The sequence below is a fragment of the Esox lucius genome, chromosome 19 (assembly GCF_011004845.1).
Source record: "Esox lucius isolate fEsoLuc1 chromosome 19, fEsoLuc1.pri, whole genome shotgun sequence".
NCBI classification, from domain to species: Eukaryota; Metazoa; Chordata; class Actinopteri; order Esociformes; family Esocidae; genus Esox; species Esox lucius.
In genome coordinates this window covers 31,862,074-31,885,760 of record NC_047587.1, presented here as the reverse complement: position 1 = coordinate 31,885,760, position 23,687 = coordinate 31,862,074, and the positions used below count along the sequence as shown (strand labels likewise).

Below are 23,687 nucleotides of genomic sequence, written 5' to 3'. Positions count from 1 at the left end.
GAAGACAATTTTACAGTAAAGGAAATCATCAGGATGGGGGCCCCTAGCGGCCGAGGGGGACCCTGAGCCATCACTTATGTCTCTTAAGCCTAGAACGGACCCTGGTGACCCTGGTAGTCAGCTCCATTACTAATGAATCCTACTCTGAATCACTGGTACGCTGGACAAAGCACTGTACCAAGAGTAATTATCATGAGACATACAGTATTCATACGCACAACACACACAATATTCCAGTGTATTGAGTGGGAACGTTGCCTTGTGTAGATTCTATCTCTTGGATGGGATGTAAAACGAAGGTCCTGATTCTCTGTGGTCACCAAACATCCTTATGATAGTAATTTTATAAGCACAGGTGTTAACCCTGGTGTACCTGATATTCATACCACCATGGTCACTGAAGCATCCCCAGCGTCTTCTATGTAACTATTACCCTTGTTGCTGTAGTGAATGTGGTGTTTACAGTCCACATACATGGTCAAATAAGGGTTAAATAAACAAACACACACATACACGCCACCTTGGAGGCCCACAGATAATCCTATAATGTGTGGCCTCTGAATGAGTGGGCAACAGTCTGTGTCTGTCCATCTGTGAGCCTTGTAGGCTGATTACCTCCTCTCCCTCCACACACACACACACACACAATTCCATAAACATTTTGTTGTGTGGCTTGCCTTGTGTATATTGTGTATACAACTAGTAAAAATGTGAAACACAAACACAAATGTACTTGTTTGTGGAATGACAAATGATTTACACTCAAAATCCTATTTTCCCTAACCCTTAACCATCGCCATCAAATCTTCTTAACCCAGGTGACATTCCACTGCTGCCACAAGGAAGTGCATCTTTCTATACTTTGTCAATGCCATCTTTTTTCCACTTTGGCAGTGCCGTTTATCACCATAGATTTAAAGGCTAATAAGTCATCCTTTCACATACAAAACATTCGGGTTCTGCTTCTGGGAAGCAACCCTCAGTAAAGGCATTTCCAGCATTTCCATATAACCATATTTGTCTTTCAAACATTTTTTAAATGCTCTTTTGTTTTTTAATTACATCGTTTTTTCAGATTATGCTATAGGCATCTAGAAAAAGCAGATGTTGTACTTCACAATGGTCAGCAGGAAGAAAGATCAATCCTGCATTTAAGGACAACAGGGACAGACAGTTTTCCGTCAAAGGTACCATCAGTACAGCCATGGAAACTGATGAACTTGATCTCCACTGTATAATTCATCCAGACATTATTCTCCCTTGTTTGTGGCATACTGATGCTTGATTTCGCCACTATTAAAGAAAATCTGTCTGTTAAGAAATACATTTTTTAAGGCTGTTAACTTCGCAAAGGTACTAAATGCCGGCGTGTGAATTATTGTGTCACATATGTTTTTTTCTTGATATTTTTTTTTTCTTTGAACAAGCTAATAAACACCAACAAAACTGTTTTACTGACTTTTTAGGTCGCATTTACCTGGGTCTCCTAAATAGTTCTATAGGGAACTAATATAATGTAAGCAATAAGGCATGAGGGGGTGTGTTGTATGGCAGATACCAGCTGTTCATAGGAACGACACATTGCAGAGTGCCTGGACAAAGCCCTTGCCATAAAAAAAACTGAAAATGTCATATTGTGCGCATAAACCAGTTAGCAATGCAATTAGAGGAGTAAAAAGTGATGTCATACCTGTGGTATATGACCTCATATATCACAGACAATGCCTTTTAGGGGCCCTAAGCAAAATTTTATGTGGGACCCCCTCTCCCATAGAGGTCGGCGACTCCCTAGCAGTCGGGCCTCCAAACAACTGCTTGAGTTGCTCTAGAGCTGGCCCTGACCACAGCTAACATTTGAATCCTGAATCAGCATCTAGGATTCAAATTGCTCAGTTTATTTATATCACTTGAATAGATGTCCAAACTTTTGATCCTAGTTTCGACTGGACTCTGATTATAGAATTACATTTTGTGGACTCTGATTACAGTACCAGTCAACCATTTGAACATAAAATGTAAGTCCACAAAATGTTATTCCTTATTATTTCCTATAATTGCCATGACTGCAGGTGATTTGACTGTAATAATTAGGCCTAATGTATAATCCCCACTTTTTATGATAAACACTAATTATGGAAGATGCCCTTCAACTGACAATCAATTTATTTCTGAGACAATGCAGATGTACTGGTAGCATAGCTAGGTGTATTGCATTAGTTTGACTGACCTGTTTACAGACAAACAACCAATACATCTAACTCAATTTCACCACCAAAACATCATCTGGTGACATTTTTCCAACAAAAACGTTACTATAATTTTTCAATTCATTGCAGTCATTAAGAAATAAATCCGTTACTCCCCAACCCTGGTCATACTCCACTTCTCTATGAAGAAATTGGACGACTTGTTTGTCAAATATACTAAAGCAAAAATGCTTTGTCAGACAAAAATCACCGGTGAGGTTACTCAAAAGAGGACGTCTCTGTAGTGAATGAAATTTTTTTTAGGCTCTAAGTGAGGATCAAATTGGAATGCAAACAGATGTGTAGGCTTGCAGTCATTTTAGTCCACATACGTGTAGACGGGATAGCTGCCTTGGAACTACTGGCGTGCTGCCAAACGGCTCATAGCGTGATGGCTGACTGCACGATCAAATCCAGTAAGCAACCAGTTTGTCACGTGACTGGACTCAACATGAGTGTATTTCCGCGTTCATTTGGGACTGAATTAATAGAGAGAGAGGGACGTACTTGAACCTTTGCTGTCCGCCAAATGTGCTATTGAGCAAAGGCAAAATTCGGGGCGAAGGGACCCGTGCGTTACTATCGCTTGGACTCAAGCTGCGGCAAGAACATGCTGACGCGGATGAAATCAGCTGTGGCCAATTTTATGGGAGGTATGATGGCTGGCAGTTCCAACGGTGACCATCTCGGTGGCTCCGATTTACCACTGAAATACCCGTATACAAGACCGGAGTTTCTGGGACTGTCACCGGATGAAATCGAGTGCTCGGCAGATCATATCGCTCGGCCGATACTCATTCTGAAAGAGACGGAGAGGCTGCCATGGGCCACTGGTTATGCAGAGTAAGTATGCGTCCATCTTTAAGTCGTAAGACCATAGCATCAGCTGCATTGGCAGTTCAGCACTACCTGACCAGATGGAGCGTTGGCTACACATGATGTGCGGTTTATTTCCATGTGAATAGAGCTGGCAGTGCAGTCTCACCAGTAAGTGCAAAGGTTGCCCCTTAATCTCTCAAACGCAAACACAGATAAAAACGGTTGTATTTACTAAATGACATCTCATCAAAATGCCAGTTCTTTGACCTAACAACATCAGCAAACCAACAACAACCAAAATGTGATTTATTGTAATGGGCTTTATAATACCATAGGGTATTGCCATCTGGGTATCTGCAACACCCAAATGCATATCATATACAGTACATGCCTCTGTGTGTCATGGTTTCAGAAGTGCCTCTTGCCATTTAGAGACCCTAAGTGGGATTTGGGTGCTAAAAGGTTATTTCCTTTGACTATTAACATTTTACCATAACCTACCCATAAGCCATGTTGACATGAGGGTGACACAAAAAAATCAATAGGGCCCCTTGAGGTCAGGGCTCTTTGGCATATGCCCTGGTCTTTTGGTGATTAGATGTTTAGATACTGAAGTTTGTTCAACCATGTTAGCTAACATGGACTAATGGAGTGGCTAACATAAAGTGTGGATAACTGCTGATACTCTATCATGTTTAGAAAATCCACTGGTTTATTCTATTTGTTTAACTGTTAAGGGTTGGTTGAGACTGTTGTAATTTTATACGAGCAGGGGCGTAGGAGCCATGTGGCCTTCATGCTAAGGGATGTCTGAATAAAAGGCACTTTGGCATGCCCTAGATATCCTCTAGTTATTAGAGTCTTTATTTTGACCGTTTTACGGTCTTTAATTTAGGCCTGCTTGTTGATCATTCTTTGTTGTGGCCTATGATATTTGCTTATTACGTATTTGCTTTGCCAAGTCTCCTTGCTACTTGAGTCAACAGTAAAGCGCTGAGACCTTACTGCTTTCATGTGTCTGGTAGTTGTAGATTGCCAACTTCCCTTTACAGTTTCATTACTTATGCCTGCCATACAGTACATTTCTTCCTGCAGGTTAGATCACTGTGTTGTGGACATGGTGTTAAACATACATCAGGTCATGTGTCACGGATGTCTTACCTTTGTATACTTGCTTTGGACCTTTGTTTGGGTACTTATCTACATACTAAAAGCTGTGGTCATTCTTGCTGATTGACCCATGAAAAGCCAACTCGTTTACATTGATTCAATGAAGGTAGCAGCTTGTGCTGCTATTAAAGGAAAATAAAAAATAGTTAAATTACTTTGAATTCAAAATGCCAAGGAACACATTATTACAAATATATATATGAATTACATTTGATGTTTTAATCCTTTAGCAGATACTCTTATCCAGAGTCACTCAGAGTTAGTTCATACAGTATATTTTAAGATTGCTAGATGAAACAAACATGCAACTTAGGAGTAAGTACAGTCAATGAATTAATTATCAGTAAAAGTCAGTGTGGGAAGGACAAGCATACAAATAATAAACATAGCAATTGTGAAAGATGCATGCAGAATGAATGAACAACAACATACTTGTTCCATATTTGTAATAAATCTGGATTGTGCCAGGATGGGAACTGAAACATATTTTGTCAAAAGTATTTTCTGTTCCCTGTTTGCCACTAGATACCATCATATTTTTTTCAATCTTTTATCTTACCGTTGACTCTCAGTTTTGGTCTTAACTGCGATAAATGGATGCATGTCTCATGTACAATGAGAAAAAGGACTATTGCCGTATATATTTGGACAACCATTCAGAGCCTACACTGCGCACATGCCGAAAGGCTCCAGATTGCATGCTACCCTAAAAGATCAGATTCAGGCTGTGTCCAACATGATTCTGCTTGCTCTCTGTAGGGTATAGGGATGGCACTGTTACACTGCTGTGGATTAGTCAACAGCTGGTTGACCAGCAGGCCGCCCTCCCCTCTCCTCCCAGCAGGCAGCCCGGCCCGTATTGAGATGATCCAGTTAGGGAGGGAATAAACTGTGTCATGTGCCAAGGAATGGCCCTTCTAACTGCATAACACTGAGGCTCTCATGGAAAAGCTGGCCTGCATTTCACAGATTGGCGATTGAGGAATAATATAAAGGACACAGCAGTCTAAACTACATAGCCCTTCTTCTGCTCTTAGGTCCTCTGAGATCTATACATTTCAGAAGGACAGTGTCTTGTTTTCGCCCCACCCCTCCATCTTTCTGACTGTCTTAGTCATGCTCCCCAGTGTAGGTGTAACCATATTGCTTCTTCGTCTCTCCAACGGCCCCACAACGGCCCTCTGAACACAGTGACAGCCGTCACCCATGAAGTGTAGTTACCGTTACTCCACAAAAGGGAACCGTTGACATTCACTTCAAGGTCTCAGAGTGACGTAACCGATTCAAAAGCCATCAGCGCCGTCCCCTAACCGTGTAGCCATTTCACATCGGTTTCATAGGCCTACTAAAGTCTACTTACCACCATATTACTGTCAATACCTCCCTCTCTTTCTTTCCTGTCCTGAGGCTACGTAGCACTCATGAACTGAATGGAAGAGGATCAATAAATGAATCAATATGTGTGTCTGTGTAGCATGAACGCGGCTACTGTGTTGACTGGAGAATGGCAGACATGCATGTTTAAAGTGATGTCACAGACATCTACACATACAGGGCACAAATATACATCCCTTTGTGCAGATGTATAGTGGGTGGGTAATCACTTGTATTAACACTTATTTATAAGAATTTTCTATCTCTATCTTAGGGAGGAATTTAACCGGGCAAGGAATTGAGAGCACATTCCATTAATATTGTTTGGAATTACACTGTGACTGTCACACACAGGAACTGGATCAGAGTATTGGCACATTAGATGTTTCTTTACTGTAGCCATCTTAACGTTCATTTATTTTTTGCCTTAAATCGAATTGTTAGCAAATTAAAGACATTTTAACTTGGTCACTACATAACTTTTCGACCTGAAAAGCTGCTTAGTAGCTATAGCAGTATGTTTGGGTTCATTGTCTTGCTATATGATGAAGCACTGCTCAAAGTGTTTGGAGGAATTTGCTTGTACTTTATCTGACAAGACCTGTACTCTTCAGAATTCATTCTTCTTCTGCTGTGAGCATTTACTTACTCAATGAACAAACAGAGTAGGGAAAGCGCTCTTTGAAACCAGGTCTGCTCTGTTCCTATCTATCAGTTAACACAAGACATAACCCCCTCCACTTCAGAGACATTTAAGCTCTCCTACCTAATAGATATTATGACTGAAGTATTGACCCAAAATAAGAAATATCCTCACTATCTCAATGCTTACAAAAGGCTCTTTATGTTCTTTCTCACTGTAAATGGGTTAGGCCTAGTTGGAATGTGACCTACTCAGTTTGGGATACAATAAAAAATTAGATGGTGCCTTTGTCATGAAAACCTTATCAGGATGTAACAAAGACTGGACACAGCTCACCAGTGTTTATTGACCCACTGATAATTTTAACATGCCAACATTTTTTATGTGGCCCAAAACGGTCATGTACACTTAATCTTCACTCAATACAGCCAGAACAGGACTGGCCACCACCCCAGAGTCTGGTTGCTCTGTAGGTTTCTTCCTAGGCTGTAACTACTAGGATATTTTTCCTAACCACTGGGCATCCGTTTACAATATTGTGGTTTCTTGCGCTTAGGGGTTTCTAGGCCGGATATTTCTATAAGCATTTAGTGACAATTGATTATATAAAAACGGCTTTATAAATACCTTTGGTTTATAGAACAAACAGGAATTCTGTTTAAGCGCAGATGTCTATTCTGTTTCATGATGCAACTCTCCTTGTGAAATAAGAGTACAAGTAATGAGAGAATGTAGTCTCCTCTGATGCCATTTTCAGTATCAGGTTTGGCGGTTTGCTCATCCCTCCACCGACTTTGTAAGAACAATGACTGTAATCACTCCCTTCACATGCACATTAATGGTAGTATTCTCCTACCTAACAATCAAGGCCAAGCATCCCTGGCCACTTTCCCATATCCGCTCTAGCCTACCACTTAGCACTGTCCAACGCATTGACTTGTTTCTAAGTGGTGTGCCAGTGTGGGCTTTGGAAATTGGAACCGAGCCACTGTCCCATTATTAGAAGCCGACAAGAGGCAACAATGACGGGTCTGAATGCAGTAAAGTCTATTAAGGTCAGATGTAGTGAGGCCCAAATGTAGAGGGAATAGAAGGGAGTAACCAAGCAAACACGACAACCGCTGTCTCCGAAGTCGCTCCTCATCCCTCAGGCCAGGGCATGGCTGCCCATTCCACTCAGATCAGAGATGAGAGACCCGTTAAAACTGGAGTAACACTTGTAGTGGTGGAGGGTCTGGGTTTGCTGCTCTCATCCCTGCATGCCACCCCCTGACTGTGTGGGGGCTCAAACACAATCATTCATTGTTGCAGGATTGTTTTTCAAGTTGCAGGATTGTTTTGGTATTGTTTACAAAAACAATTTGGTGATGTATATATTGATATATTGTCTTTGGTTATACATATGTAATGTTGTATATTTCATGTTCTGTCCATGTAAGAAACAATATGTGGGTAAAATAGTAGATAAAAACATGTACTATAGAACATATGAGTGCTATAAGAAGGAACAATCTAAAATCCAGTTGCATGTCCTTTCGCTGATGCTAACAGCAAGTCAGACAGCCATGTGTGAGTGAGAACTTTGATCTCAGTCTACTTCAGTGTAGCTGTTTTCCTTTCTCAAAACCCTTCACCCTTTGGGAATGAATAAAGAACTAGCATTTAACTGCTTCCTCTGCCTTCAAAGTAAAATCGACCAATTGGTCACAATTTTCCTGAATGGGTTTCTCTAGCTCTATCTTCTGGTGATTATATCTCTCTACTGACAGAACATACAAAGGAGATATTTTCTGGGGAATTTGGAGGCCAAGTCAACACATTGAACTTGTTGCGTTGCTTACCATTCCTGAACCATTTTTTCTTTGTGGCAGAGTGCCTTATCCTGCTGAAACAGGCCAATGCCATCAGGGAATACTGTTGCCATGAAAGGGTGCACATGGTCTGCAACAATGCTCAGGTAGGTGGTATGTGTCAAAGTAACATCCACATGAATGGCAAGACCCAAGGTTTCCCAGCAGAACATTGCCCAAAGCATCACACTGCCTCTGCTGGCTTGCCTCCTTCCCATAGTGCATCCTGGTGCCATGTGTTTTCCAGGTAAGTGATGCACATGCACCTGGCCATCCATGTGATGTAAAAGGAAATGTCATCAGACCAGGCCACCTTCTTCCATTGCTCCGTGGTCCTGTTCTGATGCTCACATGCCCATTGTAGGTGGTTTCGTTGGTGGACAGGGGTCAGCTTGGGCACCCTGACTGGTCTGTGGCTACGCAGCCCCATACGCAACAAACTGCGATGCACTATTTTTTCTGACATAAAGTCGGAAAATAAGGTTTTGAGTGAGGAACAGAAGGGTTAAAAATAAGAAACCACTGCCAATTGAACGCTTCTGTTCCTCACTCAAAACTTTCCTTTTCAACTTTTTTGGAAAGGAAAGAAAAAGGTGCAGTGGTGTCTTCATTTTTTCCGGAGCTGTATATGTATGTATGTCTGTATGTATGATGGCTGTTGTACATCTAATGCATTCATTTTCATTCACCATGCAATGTTTTCCTTTTGTTTGAGGATATGTTTTTGAGACTCACCTTTTGGACTTTGTCCTTTGTATATGCGCGTCTCTCTTTCCAATGCTTCTTGGAATGCTTTGTAGCTGTTCTGAAGGCAAAGGGTGTTCATACTCTATTAGGTTTTGATATGAATATATTATGTTGAAAAAAATAAATAATTGTCCACCCTTTGTCCACCACATGAGGGTAGATGGGAATTCAGAGGAGCGGTAAGACCCTGTTGCCGCTGTCCGTCCATTGTCGTTTTGAAATCTAAAAAAATAACAAGGGTGTGAGGAAAAATATTAAAAAGTACTATGCTTTTCCAGCTTTTCACAGGGAACAGACACAGTACCAGTGTTTTGGGCCCTAGAGGGCATAAAGCAAAATAAAACAAAATCTTGGGGGCGGGTATTCTGCCGTTCAGCCTTCTCCCCTCTGCTGCTGTCTCAGTGCTGCTTTTTAAGGGGCCCTTTTAGCACCCCCCTGACGAGGCCTGATTATGGGTAGATGCCGGGCCGTTGCTAACGCAGGGAAAGGTGGGTATGGTTCACGGGGCCCATTGCTTGGCAGGGCCCACTGATTGTATTAATGTCTTATATAAGTGAGGAGGCCCAGGCATATATTTTTTCAGAGAGCCATGGTAGGTGTGCCTTGTCAATGGGTGGCAGCCAAGCTGTGTTCAAGGGCCCCATTTGGCAGCACCGGACCAGGTGGTTCTCCCTCGGGCGTTGGCCCGACAGTTACTGGAGAGGGTGTGTTCAGGTCACGTTTAAATGTTGTTTAACACTATGGGCCGGTTTCGCAGACACAGATTAAGCCTAGTCTGGGACTACAAAATCAAGTTCAATAGAAAATCCACTGAGCTTGTTTTAGTCCTAAACTAGGCTTAAACTGTGTCTGCGAAATCGACCCTATATATTCACTTTTACTGCATATTATCAACATGTTCTTATACTATCCTGCAACAACAAATGATGCACTCAGATTTCTGGCCACTGATTGTTCCAGTTGCACTAGTTAGACCAACAGAGTCCCCATAAATGGTGTACAATGCCCTATTTGCCTATTGGTGCCCAATTTCATAAAAAAACAGTTCCTTTCAAACTGGGAGGTTTTGAATTGCAAACGTACCAGACTGCATCTTTATTGTATGTTCCTTTCATTCATTAAAACATTCAAACAAGCTCTGCTTATATCGGGAATAATATACCATTATAATGTAGTTGAACTGTCTCTGTACGGAGCAGCATATTTCTAGCTGAGGGCTAGAGAGAGACGGGAGCCCTTGTTTGTCTGTCCGCGTGTCTTGCAGTATGTCAGCTCGTCAGTTCATTTCCTTTCATATACACTGCTCAAAATAATTAAGGGAACGTAATCATCACAGTATAACACCAAGTCAGTAAGACTTCAGGGATATCAGTCTGTCCAGTTAGGAAGCATGAGCCATTGTGAATCAATGTGACCTGTTTTGGTGCAAATGAAAGTGACAACCGGTGCACTGGAGGCAACAGCAAGACAACCCCCAAAAAGGAAATGGATTTGCAGGTGGTGGCCACATACAATTGCTCTCTCCTTATCCTTCCTGACTGATTATTCTCTAGTTTTGTGTTTTGCTAGTGTCCTTGTAACTCCTTGTAGCATGAGGTGGTACCTGCAGCCCATTCAGGTTGCACAGGTAGTCCAGCTCCTCCAGGAAAACAAATCCATATGTGCCGTCACAAGAAGGTTTGCTGTGTCCCCCAGGACAGTCTAAAGAGCATGGAGGAGATACCAGGAGACTGAGGAGAGGAGAGCTGGACAGGGCTGTAGAAGGGCATCAACCTAGCAGCAGGACCGGAAACTGCTCCTTTGTGCGAGGAGGAACAGGAGGAGCACTCCCAGAGCCCTACAAAATGACCTCCAGCAGGATACTGGTGTGCATGTTTCTGACTCCGTGAGGGGCCGACGTCCTCTAGTGGGACCTGTGCACACAGCCCAGCACCCTACAGCTCGATTGGCATTTGCCAGAGAACACCAGAATTGGCATGTCCGCCATTGGCGCCCTGTTCTCTTCATGGATGAGAGCAGGTTCACACTGAGCACATGTGACAGACGTGAAAGAGTCTGGAGAAGCCGTGGTGAATGTTATGCTGCCTGCTACATCACCCAGCATGATCAGTTTGGAAGTGGGTCCGTGATGGTCTGGGGAGGCATATCCTTGGAGGGTTGCACAGAGCTCCACATGCTAGCAAACGGTATCCTGACTGCTTTTAGGTACCAGGGTGAAATCCTCAGACCCATCGTCAGAACTTACACTGGTCCAGTGGGCCCTGGGTTCCTCCTGGTGCAGGACAATGCCCGGCCTCATGTTGCCCGAGGGTATAGGCAGTTCCTGGATGACGAAGGCATTGATGCCATTGACTGGCCCTCATGTTCCCCAGATCTGAATCCAATTGAGAACCTCTGGGATGTTATGTATCATTGCATCCCACGCTGCCATGTAGCTTCAAAGACTGTCTAGGAGCTCACTGATGCCCTGGTTAGGGTCTGGGAGGAGATCCCCCAGGACACCCTCTACCGTCTCATCAGGAGCATGCCCAGATGTTGTCTGGAGTGCATACAGGCATGTGGGGGCCATACACACTACTGAGTCACATTATGAGTTGCTGTGGTGAAATTCTCACAAGTTGGAACAGCCAGTGATTTCAATTGTTTACATAGATTTTCAAAGTGAGTTTGAATCCAGCCTTCAATCGGTTGGTGATTTTGGTTTCCATTGACTGTTATGTCATTTTGTTCTCAACGAATTACACAATGTATAATAAAGATTTTGATCTTCAATACATTTTGTTCATCGAGACCCTGTGTGTAAGTTAAGTGTTCCCTTACATTTTTGGAGATATATATGCTGTATATGGATTTATGAATCTTTTTTAAACTGAGTATTATAACAAACCCTCAATGACAGATTAGGCCTGTCTTTATTATTATATACCTTTTCTCTGTGGTTTATCTGGTTTTCCGTTCAACATGTGTTTTAGGAACCACCCTGAAACCTCCCCTCTAACTGAAGACTGATCACATTTTGACACTATTCTACTGTAGCGTTTGAGTGCACCGTGGTTGCAAATTAGGTCTGGAACTGTTCAGACATGCTGTACTCTCCTGGCCAGTCCTACAGGTGGGTGATTTGAATGGCTGATTCCTTGTCCATGGTTTCCATTGAAAATAGCCATCGGAGGGGCCAGTGAAAATAAAAGTTGCTATTTTCTAAAATATCTCGTGGTTCTGACTTCCCTATAGCCCAGTCCTCCATGTACATGGGGAAACTAAGAGTGTTACATTAAACATTTTCCCTACAGTTCCCCCTGTGTGTCTGTTTGTCATCTCACAGTCTGGTCTCTTCTCACCAACAGGGTGATCAACGCAGGGAAGAGTCACCTGAACGAGGACCAGGCGTGCTGTGAGGTGATGGTGGTCACGAGAAGACCCAGTGTTGGGGGTGACTCCACCCCCAGCAGGACCCCCACCAATGTCAGAAGGTCCTCCCTACCCAACGGAGAGGGACTGGGGCTTATGAAGAACTCTGTGAGTACTCCCTTCTGACTTTGTAGATTCCAGATGGAGCTTCAAGGTCTATTGTGGGTTTTTAATATTCAGTGTCCAGCACCTACACTAGGGTGGCATGATATTGGAAATAACTGACATTGCAAAATTCAGTTTTTCTGCGATATATATTGCAATATGAAAAAATACAGGATGTCTTCAGAAAGTGCTTTGGCTATCTGCAATATGTATTCTTCATTCTTCCCCAGCCCCTTCTTCTTCAATTAAAATTTATGAAACTCATGAAAATTATATTTCAGAACAGGTTGCTAGGTAATAATATGTAACAGTAAGAGTAGCAATAGCAACAGTAGTAAAATAGAATGCGCAATTGGGCATAACTTCAACTGCAAGATGCAGTCTGTGGCCAAATCACTGCAATCTGGTCCACTTGTTCAGGTGCAGCCTTCACCATGTTCCGGGCAACCGTGTTAATTGGTAACATGTCTTTGGCGACGTGAAATGTTATTGAATCTGTGATTTCTCACTGCCGTTTGGAACCTTTCTCGTATGGTGTAATACTGGCAAATGCATCCGAAATAGATTTTTGCTTTGGACGGCATTGAGATGCTTTGCACTAGCCATACGAAGATTTGTGTCGCCGCCTTAAATGATCGAACAAATTGGTCGTGTTGTGGCAACAATTGCAAGGCACTCTCGACAAAGTACCTGTTTTTGGTCAACATCATCCTGCCTGTAGCCGAAATATTTCCATGTAATTAACTATGCATTTCTTATTGCAACCAAATTCTCCATTTCGGTCTTTTTTGCCTGTTCCTCGCTCATCATTTCGTCACGCGCAAGCAGAGCCTGCATGTCAACAACATGCAGCAACGAAAGTGTTTAAAATTATAATAATAAACGGTGTATCCAATAACCCATAAATCAGAGTAAATTACATTATATCAGACAGATATAAAGCTGGTTTTCCATTTTATTTTAATTTACCTTACTAAATCGCACGTTCTGCGGTGTGACTTGCGGATGCGTACATCGCAATGTCGATGCTGAAACGACATGAGGTGCCGCCCTACTACACAGACATCCCCCTCTAAAATGACCTCCATAAGGGCTGTCTGTGTAGAACCTCCACACAGCCTGCAGTAGCGCAAGTAGCCCATGACTCACTTCAGCATGGAAAACATACCAAGACAAAGTATGACATACTGTTTAGCCTGCTTTATTTTGTGTGACCCCAAGATTTTTTTTGCATATCAGGAGGTTATTGTTATGTTTGGAAATGCATGAAATGAAATCTATTTTGTGTACATGGGGTCTGCGTACATTTGTTTATAGATGTGTGTATTCTCTGGTCTTCCAGGCACACAGGAGTGTTCAGAATATCTTCAGTAATCTTCTATTATGTACACTATCTCTGTGCTGTGCAGTTTTTATGTCTGACATGGAAAATAGGAACATTTTATGAATTTCAGTCTGAAAGTATTGTGTGTGTATCCAGGACGCAGAGCCAGGACTGACCTTCCACTACTGGGCTCTGTTTGATGGCCATGCGGGCTCAGGGGCGGCAGTGGTGGCATCTAAGCTACTCCAGCACCACATCGTGGAACACCTCCAGGACGTCCTGGATATCCTGAGGAACCCGGACTTGCTGGCCCCCATCGTCCAAGGGGAAGAGCCCACCAACCACCACCTCACCCCCACCACTCATAGAGGTATAACCAGGGCCGCCTCGTTGCGGGGGGCCGCAGGCGCCCCTGGTTCCCCTAGCCAACCCCCACCTTCCAGGTTCTTTACAGAGAAGAAGGTGCAACACGAGAGTCTGGTGATGGGAGCCGTGGAGAACGCCTTCAAAGAGATGGTGAGTTTAGGGTCATGTTTTGAAGGTATTTATTTACAATTATTCACATTTATTTGCAGTCGGGTCCGGAAATATTTGGACACTGATAACATTTTCCTAATTTTGCTCTGTACGACACCACAATGGACTTCAAATGAAACAACCGAGATGCAATTGAAGTGCAGACTTTCAGCTTTATTTCAAGGGGTTGAACAAAAATATTGTATGAAAAGTTTAGGAATTGCAACCATTTTCATACACAGTCCCCTTATTTCAGGAGCTCAAATGTAATAGCGTGACAAATGTACACAATCATAAATAAAATGTTACTTTGTCGATAACTGCTTGAAGTCTGGAATGCATGGATATCACCAAACACTGGGTTTCCTCCTCTGCTTTGCCAGGTCTTTACTGCAGCTGTCTTCAGTTGTTGTTTGTATGTGGGTCTTAAGTTTTGTCTTCAGCAAGTGAAATGCATGCTCGATCGGGTTGAGATCAGGTGATTGACTCGGTCATTGCAGAATATTCCACTTGGTGCCTTAAACTCCTGGGTTTATTTTGCACTATGTTTTGGGTCATTGTCCATCTGTTAAGTGAAGCGCCGTCCAATCAACTTTGCTGAATTTGGCTGAATCTGACACACCGATCAGCCATAACATTATGACTACTGACAGGTGAAATGAATAACACTGATTATCTCGTTATAATGGCACCTGTCAGTAGGTGGGATATATTAGGCAGCAAGTGAGAATTCTGTCCTCAAAATTTATGTGTTAGAAGCAGGAAAATGGGCAAGCGTAAGATTCAGTGCGACTTTGACAAGGGTCAATTTGTAATGGCTAGATGACTGGGTCAAAGCATCTCCAAAATTGCAGCATTTCTGGGGTGTTCCCGGTCTGCAGTGGTCAGTACCTATCAAAAGTGGTCCAAGGAAGGAAAAGCAGTGAACCGGCAACAGGGTCATGGGGACCATGGCTCACTGATGCACGTGAGGAGCGAAGGCTGGTCCGTGTGGTCCGATCCAACAGACTAGCTACTGTAGCTCGAATTGCTGAAAAAGTTAATGCTGGTACTGATAGAAATGTCTCAGAAAACACAGTGCATCACAGTTGGTTGTGAATGGGGCTGCGTAGCCGCAGACCAGTCAGGGTGCCTATGCTGACCCCTGTCCACTGCCAAACGTGCCTACAATGGGAATGTGACCATCAGAACTGGACTACGAAGCAATGGAAGAAGGTGGCCTGGTCTGATGAATCACGTTTCCTTTTACATCACATGGATGGCCGGGTGAGTCTGAGTTGCTTATCTGGAAAACACATTGGACCAGGATGCACTATGGGAAGGAGGCAAGCCGGTGGAGGCAGTGTGACGCTTTGGTTAATGTTCTGCTGGGAAACCTTGGGTCCTGCCATTCATGTGGATGTTACTTTGACATGTACCACCTATCTAAGCATTGTTGAAGACACTTTCATAGCAACGGTATGCTCTAGTGGCATTGGCCTCTTCCAGCAGGATATTGCCACAAAGCACAAATGGTTCAGAAATGGTTTGAGGAACACAACGAGTCAAGGTGTTGACTTGGCCTCCAAATTCCCCAGATCTCTATCCAATCAAGCATATGTGGGATGTGCTGGAAAAAGAAGTCCGATCCATGGATGCCCCACCTCGCAACTTACAGGACTTAAATGATCTGCTGCTAATGTCTTGGTGCCAGATACCACAGTACACTTTCAGAGGTCTTGTGGAGTCCCTGCCTCGACAGGTCAGGGCTGTTTTGGCGGCAAAAGGGGGACCTACACAATATTAGGCAGGTGCTCATAATGTTATGGCTGATCGGTGTGTATCCCGATGCACTTCAGAATTCATCGGGCTGCTTCTGTCTTCTGTCACATCATCAATAAACACTAGTGACCCAGTGGCATTGGAAGCCATGCATGTCCATGCCATCACCCTGCCTCCACCGTGTTTTACAGATGATGTGGTATGCTTCAGATCATGAGCCGTTCCAAACCTTCAAATACTTTTGCCTTCCCATCATTCTGGTACAGGTTGATCTTAGTTTTATCTGTCCAAAGAATGTTCCAGAACCGGGCTGACTTTTTTAGATGTTTTTTGGCAAAGTCTAATGTGGCCTTTCTATTCATGAGGCTTATGAGTGGTTTGCACCTTGTGGTGAACCCTCTGTATTTGCTCACGTGAAGTCTTCTCTTTATGGTAGACTTGGATTATGATATGCCTACCTCCTGGAGAGTGTTCTTCATTTGGCTGGATTTTGTGAAGGGGTTTTTCTTTACCATGGAAATGATCCTACAATCATCCGTCACTGTTGTCTTCCGTGGACGTCCAGGCCTTTTTGAGTTGCAGAACTCACCAGTGTGTTTTTTTTTTTCTCAGAATGTATCAAACTGTTTTTGCAGCCTGTGGATGGCCGGTTTCACTTGCACCGAGAGCTCCTTTGACCGCATGTTGTGGGTTCACAGCAGCAGCTTCCAAATGCAAATGCCACGAATCAACTCCAGACCTTTTACCTGCTTAGTTGATAACGAAGGAATAACCCACACCTGTCCATGAAACAGCTTTTGAGTCAATTGTCCAATTACTTTTTCTCCCTTGAAAAGAAGGGGCTACATATTAAAGAGCTGTAATTCCTAAACCCTACCTCCAATTTAGATGTGAATACCCTCAAAATAAGGTTAGAAGCTGCACTTTAAGCCCATATTCATTATTTAGCTATAACTTGAACGTATTTCTGTAAACAGCCAAAATAACAACTTGTCAGTGTCCAATTATTTCCAGACCTAACTGTAAATGCTTTACTGTATACCCAAATTAACCCAAAAGAGAAAGCAATGCAGAAGCATAAGTACAGTGGTTTGGAAAAAATCCTTAAAAAGACAGGAACTTGGAGAGGAGCTGTTTGGGGAATGGGTCAGTCCTCTTCCGGCTGGGCCAGGTATAGATAATACCTGAATGTTCTATTAGGTTGTTCCCATTTGGCCTCTGGTTTAAAAGAACATACTTGCATTGCTGCTGGAGGGATGCTCTGAGAATCAGGGACCATATTCATATAATTTATTATAAACTGGGTGGATGGAGCCATGAATGATGATTGGTTGAATTCCCACCATATATCACTGTTATGCTCAAAACAATATTTTTTTGTACATTTCTTATTGCATTGGTAACCCGTTTATAATAGCAATAAGGCCCCCCAGGGCTCTGTGGTGTTGGCCAATATACCAGGGCTTGTGTCTTATTGTTTAATTTACCATGCGTCAATTAGACATTAATTATAGTATAAGGGACACCACGGCATCCATTAATTACAGGAGATTTACTGCAGGCGACATCACAGCTCAGTTTAACGACTCCTTATGCATTCATTATCTGCTCAGTCGATAGACACTGATCAATGTTCTCTTGATAATTAGAATATTTTATGGTGATATGCAGGTAGTTGGTGTACTGAAGTCAAAATTGCAGATCAGTGGGTCCGAGTCACAGGACTCGTGAACATTCTACGCCGCTTCCTTGTCTTTCAATGGATCACAGTCTAAATGTCGGACATCCTCCACATGTAGTTCCGAAAGAGCTATTAACGGATTTGAATGAGCCTGATGTTCCTCAGCAGAACCCTAGCACTCCCACCCGTCCGTCTTTCTGTCCCCATGATCTGTGTTCTGTAGCTGTTCCCCTCATCAGCAGCGTGTGGTCGGTGCTAGGCCGTCCGTAGCAGCACAACTGACAGTTGTTCCCCGGACCGGCAGGCCGACATTTGTTCAGTGCCCCTTACCATCTGGTTGTGATGCTATGCAACAAGTGGATGTGCGGGGCTAGACTTGGCATCATTCAGTGGTCTGACACAAAAGGTGTGGTTTTGAGAGGCTTGGTCTTGCGTGGGGTCAGGAAGCTAAGTGGTCTACCTGAACAATAGAAGTAAAACACCTGCCGCATTCTGAGCTCACCTGTCGTCACTGCATAAAACGTGACCGCAATTAGCTTCATCAGACAAACCTGGGTAACCTACTGCAGCAGCTGTTGTTTCCTCTCTTTCACCACTTGATGGCAGTGTGCTGTTATCTATTGAGTGTGATTCTTTTTTATGTTATTATTTTATTATAGTGCCACTGAGATCCCAAGCTATCATATTGCACCATTCCTCATACAACTGTGCACATTTCAGACTTTGTTGACGCTTAACAATCGTTGTAATGACTGTGTGATGTACACGGATTAAGGATTAAGATTTAACGTCTATATATAAATCCATGATTTTACCAAACGGCAATACAATGTCATGCCGATACACTTGAGTGGATGTCAGCCGGATTTCTTTTGCTTTGATCCAACAGCAGTCTGTCATAAGGAATTTCCTAATTTAGACGTCAAACTCTCACCATAATATTCAGCTAATTCCCATCCTTGATTTCACTAGGTGATAAAGGGTTCTGTCACTCTCACTCCCTCTCTTCACACCTCTGTTCTCTGCTCTTTTCCTTTTTGCTCTCTTCTATCATCACTTTTTTTAACACCCGCTATGTATTCTTTTCTGCCATATTTTTTAGTTCCTCCTCCCTCCTTTCCCCTCCTTCCTCCCTCCCTCCCTCCCTTCCCTCCCCTTCCTTCCTCCCTTCCCCTCCTCCCTCCCTTCCCCTCCTCCCTTCCCTTCATTGCCACTGGCTCTTGTCTGGAGTTGAAGCTGAAGCTGCACTTTTCTGTCCTGCTGCTATTCTCTTTGATAATCTCCCTTCTTATATTTAATGAACCTCATTCACCTCAAATAAAATCTGTCAAAATGATTTGGGTGCTGGTTCTGCTTGGTGGTGGTGAGACACATTTCCCTGTCTTAGACTAGCTCATCTCTCTCGCTCATATCTGACTGGGATCACCACCCACCGACGGTTCTGATTCTAGTTCAGGCTGACATAAATCACCACATTCCTATGGAAACGGGGCATTTCTGGAGGAGGTTGCCAGAGCCTGATGAATGCAGAGAGATGTGTAAACATCAAAAAGAAATGTGTCTCACCACCGTTTTATCAGGAGTCCTGTTTACTGAAGGACTGGAATAACAGGCGAAGATTGGATCGGTTTTCATCTCTACCGCCCTGTGAACTTGTGCTCTGTGAAGGCATTGATATTGCCCTGTGAAGGCACACAGGGGGAAAACCATGATCCCAGCTGTTGTCTTTGACTTACTGTTGGTATGTTCGTCATTGTGAGCAAATAATTTTCCATTGTACCAATGCCATAAGGGAAGGAAGGTGTAGCTAGTTGTTCATGCAGACATTTTCATAATTTAAGGCTTTCCTCAGCAGCCACAGGCGCTTGATGGCAGGATAAATATGTACGCACTGCTACAGATTTATAACTCACCCTGGGTGAAGGACACATTTGTTCACAACATCCCCTTCTTTAACGCACACACCCACACGTTATGCACATGCACAAACACACACTCCTGATAAATGTGTTTCTCCTCCAAAGCGACAGCGTTGGTGGGGGAAGTGGTATGGCCTTGTTGCAGGAGAGGTTTACAAAAACACACATTCTTAACATGGCTAGGGTCTCATGACATTTCTTTAACCCAAAATACACACCATTTCACTTATCACTTCCTGTTCGAGGTCCCAGGTCATACAGTTAGTTGGATCGTTGACCCTGTGATAGACAAGCGTTTGGTCCAGGGGGTGTACGATTCTTCTTGTTTACACTACAGAAACATGAGATTTCCTGCGCTGTGGGCCATTTCTGCTCTCAAAGGCAAACCTGGCTAGGGGCTGCATACAGCCTATTCAGTCCAGCCCCTTTAAAAATTGTGCAGTCCAAATGTAAAGGTCATTTTTAGTTGAACAGACATATTCCGTTTTCACCATCAATACAATCTCTGCCAATGTGTATATGTTGCCTTTTCTGTAACACTGAAAATCAACACTATCAGGCACCTAAGATGGACATTGTTTTTTCTTCTTAGAAAGAATATGGTAATATGGTTAAAGCTAACTAGTAAGCTAAGGTTAAGGGAAGTACAGCAAATTTGAGCTAACAACAAAGAAAATTTGTTGACATAATGATGGCAAGCTGTTTTTTTAGTAAATTTTTGCAGACTTGAGTGAAGTCCTCAAATTTCCAAGCCCCTGTAGTGTTACTTTGGTTGAACAGCCACTAGGCCCTTACCACCAATGTGGCTACACTGTCTGTACAATGTTGATAACAATGGCAACAATACAACCAAGTGACCAAGGTGAACTTAAACAGCATCTAGCAAACAGAATTGCCTAGTTCAGACAGAAAGATTTTCAAAATTGACCACATAACTATACATTAAAATCAGCTTAAAAAAGCAAAGCATCCAAGCCTGAGATCAACTTGGAATTTACTCCACTTCTTCAGGCTATCTCATGTGGTTTTATTTAGGTAAGACACACCAAAAAGTAGCATCTATTACTATCCATTCCTATTTTGTCCTGCTGTATTTCATTGTTTCACTAAACATCACATGACTTAACTATCTTCTTGCATGCAGAGGACCATAACACCTTTACATAAAATATAGAATAATGAATCCTAAAGCTGTTATCAAAGATATATTGAAGGACAGATTGTTATAAAGTATAGGGGTGTAATGGTACACATATCTGTGCTGTACCGTTTGCTAGAGGATGTTCGGTTCGGTACGCGTTGTGATCCGAATGAATATAGACTTGTTTTAACTATGCACATACATTTTTTGTGTGCAGAACAAAAATTCTGAACTCTGAGTTTCCCCCCCGGAGACGGATTTTGGAGCCGTAACTTAGCAACTAAAGTAACCTAGCACGTTATGCAGCCTTGTGAATAAATATGGCGAACACAAATGACAAGCCACATCTTGAGGACTCTCCCGTATCCTTCAGGTCTCCCATTAGGGAAAACTGAGGACCCTCCCGTATCCTTCAGGTCTCCTATTAGGGGAAACTGAGGACCCTCTTGAATCCTTCAGGTCTCCCATTAGGGAAAACGTCATCATAAATAAAAAGAAATGTTACCTTTTACATGTCTTTTTTCCACAGTACTGAAATCGTACCAAACCATGACTTAAAATATACAGTATGTCCCAAACCTTGACATTTGCATACCTGTACTCCCCTAGTATCCAATGGTTTTGCATAAGCTACTTTATGTGTATAGATTATAATCCCCTACTCTGAAACAGACATAAGTGGCCTGGACAATTAATTGTTTTACTATAAAATATGTCACCCACTGTGTATCAGCACCATTTCTTTTTTTTGTTATTGTTCACCAGTTATTCACCAATGCATTGTGAACAACAGTGGACCCATAATAATAACCTTCAGTCATAGCCTGAGTTCTGCCATTGAGATAGTTATGAAACTACAAGTTGGTGCAATTTCCCAAACCTAGAGGTCCACTTCAGTTCAGTGAATGGGAATGGTCAACTGTATCAAATGCCTTGGATAGGTCAGTAAACAGTACAACAGAATGCAATGACAATGTTATTTATCAACCGGTGAGGTTGCAGTAACAGTGCTGGTCCCTAGTGGAAACACTGGTTGCTTATCATATAGCAAAGTCAGAAAGAAAGGAGCGCAGCTGAACATTCACCAATCATTCTGAAATCTTAGCAAGACAACAAAGGTATAGGCTACCAGTTTCCCATTCCCTATGGAGAGTAAGCATCTAAGCAGCTTTCCAGACTGGCAATATCTCCTGGGACCAACTTTAGATATAAAATGTGGGTTATAGAGCTGTGTTGAGAGGAACTTACAGTCCAGCTTGTAGGCCTCTTTGGATTTCCAGCTCGTAGACCTTCGTGGATTTCTATGTGTCTAGCTAACAAGACATCAAGGAATTATTTTACTGAAATAAAATGTTTGATATTGTACCCCTGGATCACCAGTTGAATTCAATTAACTACCAGGTACAATAGAAATAGAATGTCCAGGGTCCCCGGACTCTGATTTGAGAACCAGTGGTGTGGAGTCTTTTTTTTGGGAGGCTAAGAGGGGGAAATACATTAAAGTAATTTAGTAGACTTCATAGTAGACTTCATCCAGAAAGAAACACTAGTGATTTCATACATTTCCTACTTCATGTGTACTGGCTCCTTTGGGAATCAGAATCAGGAGAAGTACAATTGAAACTTTTTGGGGGATTTAAGGTTTTTCTAGAACAGCTGGATTGTCATTATAAATCAGACATGGTTTGCATACTGATTTGTGTGAAAAGGCACAGATTTACACCTCATATTTTGTTTTCTGTGCATTTCAGTGAGACAATGTGTGCAAAAATTAACTAACATCAGATATTTTGCATTCCTGTGCCTTTTTTGTTATACACTGCTCAAAAAAATGAAGGGAACACAATCACCACAGTACAACAAGTAAATTAAACTTCAGGGATGTCAATCTGTCCAGTTAGGAAGCATAAGCGATTGTGAGTCAGTGTCACATTTTTTGTTGCAAATGAAAATGACAACAGGTGCAAGGAGAGGAAACCGCAACACAACCCTCAAAAAGGGAATGGTTTTGCATGTGGCCACAGACAATTGCTCTCTCCTTATCCTTCCTTATTGAGTCTACTCTAGTTTTGTGTTTTGATAGGTCCTTGTCACCACAGGTAGCATGAGGCAGTGCCTACAGCCCACTGAGGTTGCACAGGTAGTCCAGCTCCTCCAGGATGGCAAATCCATACGTGCCGTCGTAAGGTCTTCTGTGTCCCCCAGTACAGTCTCAAGAGCATTGAGGAGATACCAAGAGATGAGCCGTTACACGAGGAGAGCTGGACAGGGCTGTAGAAGGGCGTCAACCCAGCAGCAGGACTGGTATCTGCTCCTTTGTGAGTGATGGTCTGGGGAGGCACGTCCTTGGTGCTAGCAAACACTATCATGACTGCTGTTACCAGGATGAAATCCTCAGACCCGCCGTCAGACCTTATGCTGGTGCAGTGGGCCCTGGGTTCCTCCTGGTGCAGGAAAATGCCCGGCCTCATGTGGCCAGTGTGTAGGCATTTCCAGGATGACGAAGGCATTGATGCCACTGACTGGCCTTCACGTTCCCCAGGCCTGAGTCCAATTGAGAACCTCTGGGGCGTTATGTATCGGTTCATCCGACGCTGCCAAATAGCGCTACAGTCTGTCCAGGAGCTCACTGATGCCCTGATTCAGGTCTGGGAGGAGATCCTCCAGGACACCATCCACTGTATCAGCAGGAGCATGCCCAGACGTAGTTGGGAGTGCATACAGGCACGTGGGGGCCATACGCCTGCTCTAGTATATTTACTTGAAGGGTTCTACATCAGACATGGCCACTGCATTTTAACGTTACTCAGGAGGTTTATTAACTGATAACTAAAATGTAGGTTACTTAAAAGTGCTTCCGATCAGAGGCCTTTTCACTTTCAGTGATGGGTAAGGGGAACTGGGCAGTCACGAGAGAAGCTGCACTATTGCACGTTGTTAGCAAACAGTAAATTTGTTTGTTTGGGTTTCCCCAAACTCT

At 43.0% G+C, this 23,687-nt stretch overlaps 1 protein-coding gene across 2 annotated transcripts in view; it reads left to right on the top strand.

The window, feature by feature from the left end:
- The first annotated feature begins 2,671 nt into the window (after nucleotides 1–2,671).
- The window catches only part of ppm1h (protein phosphatase, Mg2+/Mn2+ dependent, 1H), a 38,826-nt gene continuing 17,810 nt past the window's right edge, over nucleotides 2,672–23,687 (top strand). Inside the window, exons 1-3 of one of the 2 annotated variants that reach the window (XM_010883947.4) lie at nucleotides 2,672–3,089; nucleotides 12,197–12,368; nucleotides 13,846–14,205. In XM_010883947.4, the coding sequence (XP_010882249.2) occupies nucleotides 2,857–3,089; nucleotides 12,197–12,368; nucleotides 13,846–14,205 (765 nt within the window). In that variant the 5' untranslated portion in view covers nucleotides 2,672–2,856. The remainder of the gene's footprint in view (nucleotides 3,090–12,196; nucleotides 12,369–13,845; nucleotides 14,206–23,687) is intronic. The other variant, XM_010883948.4, reaches the window with a different exon arrangement.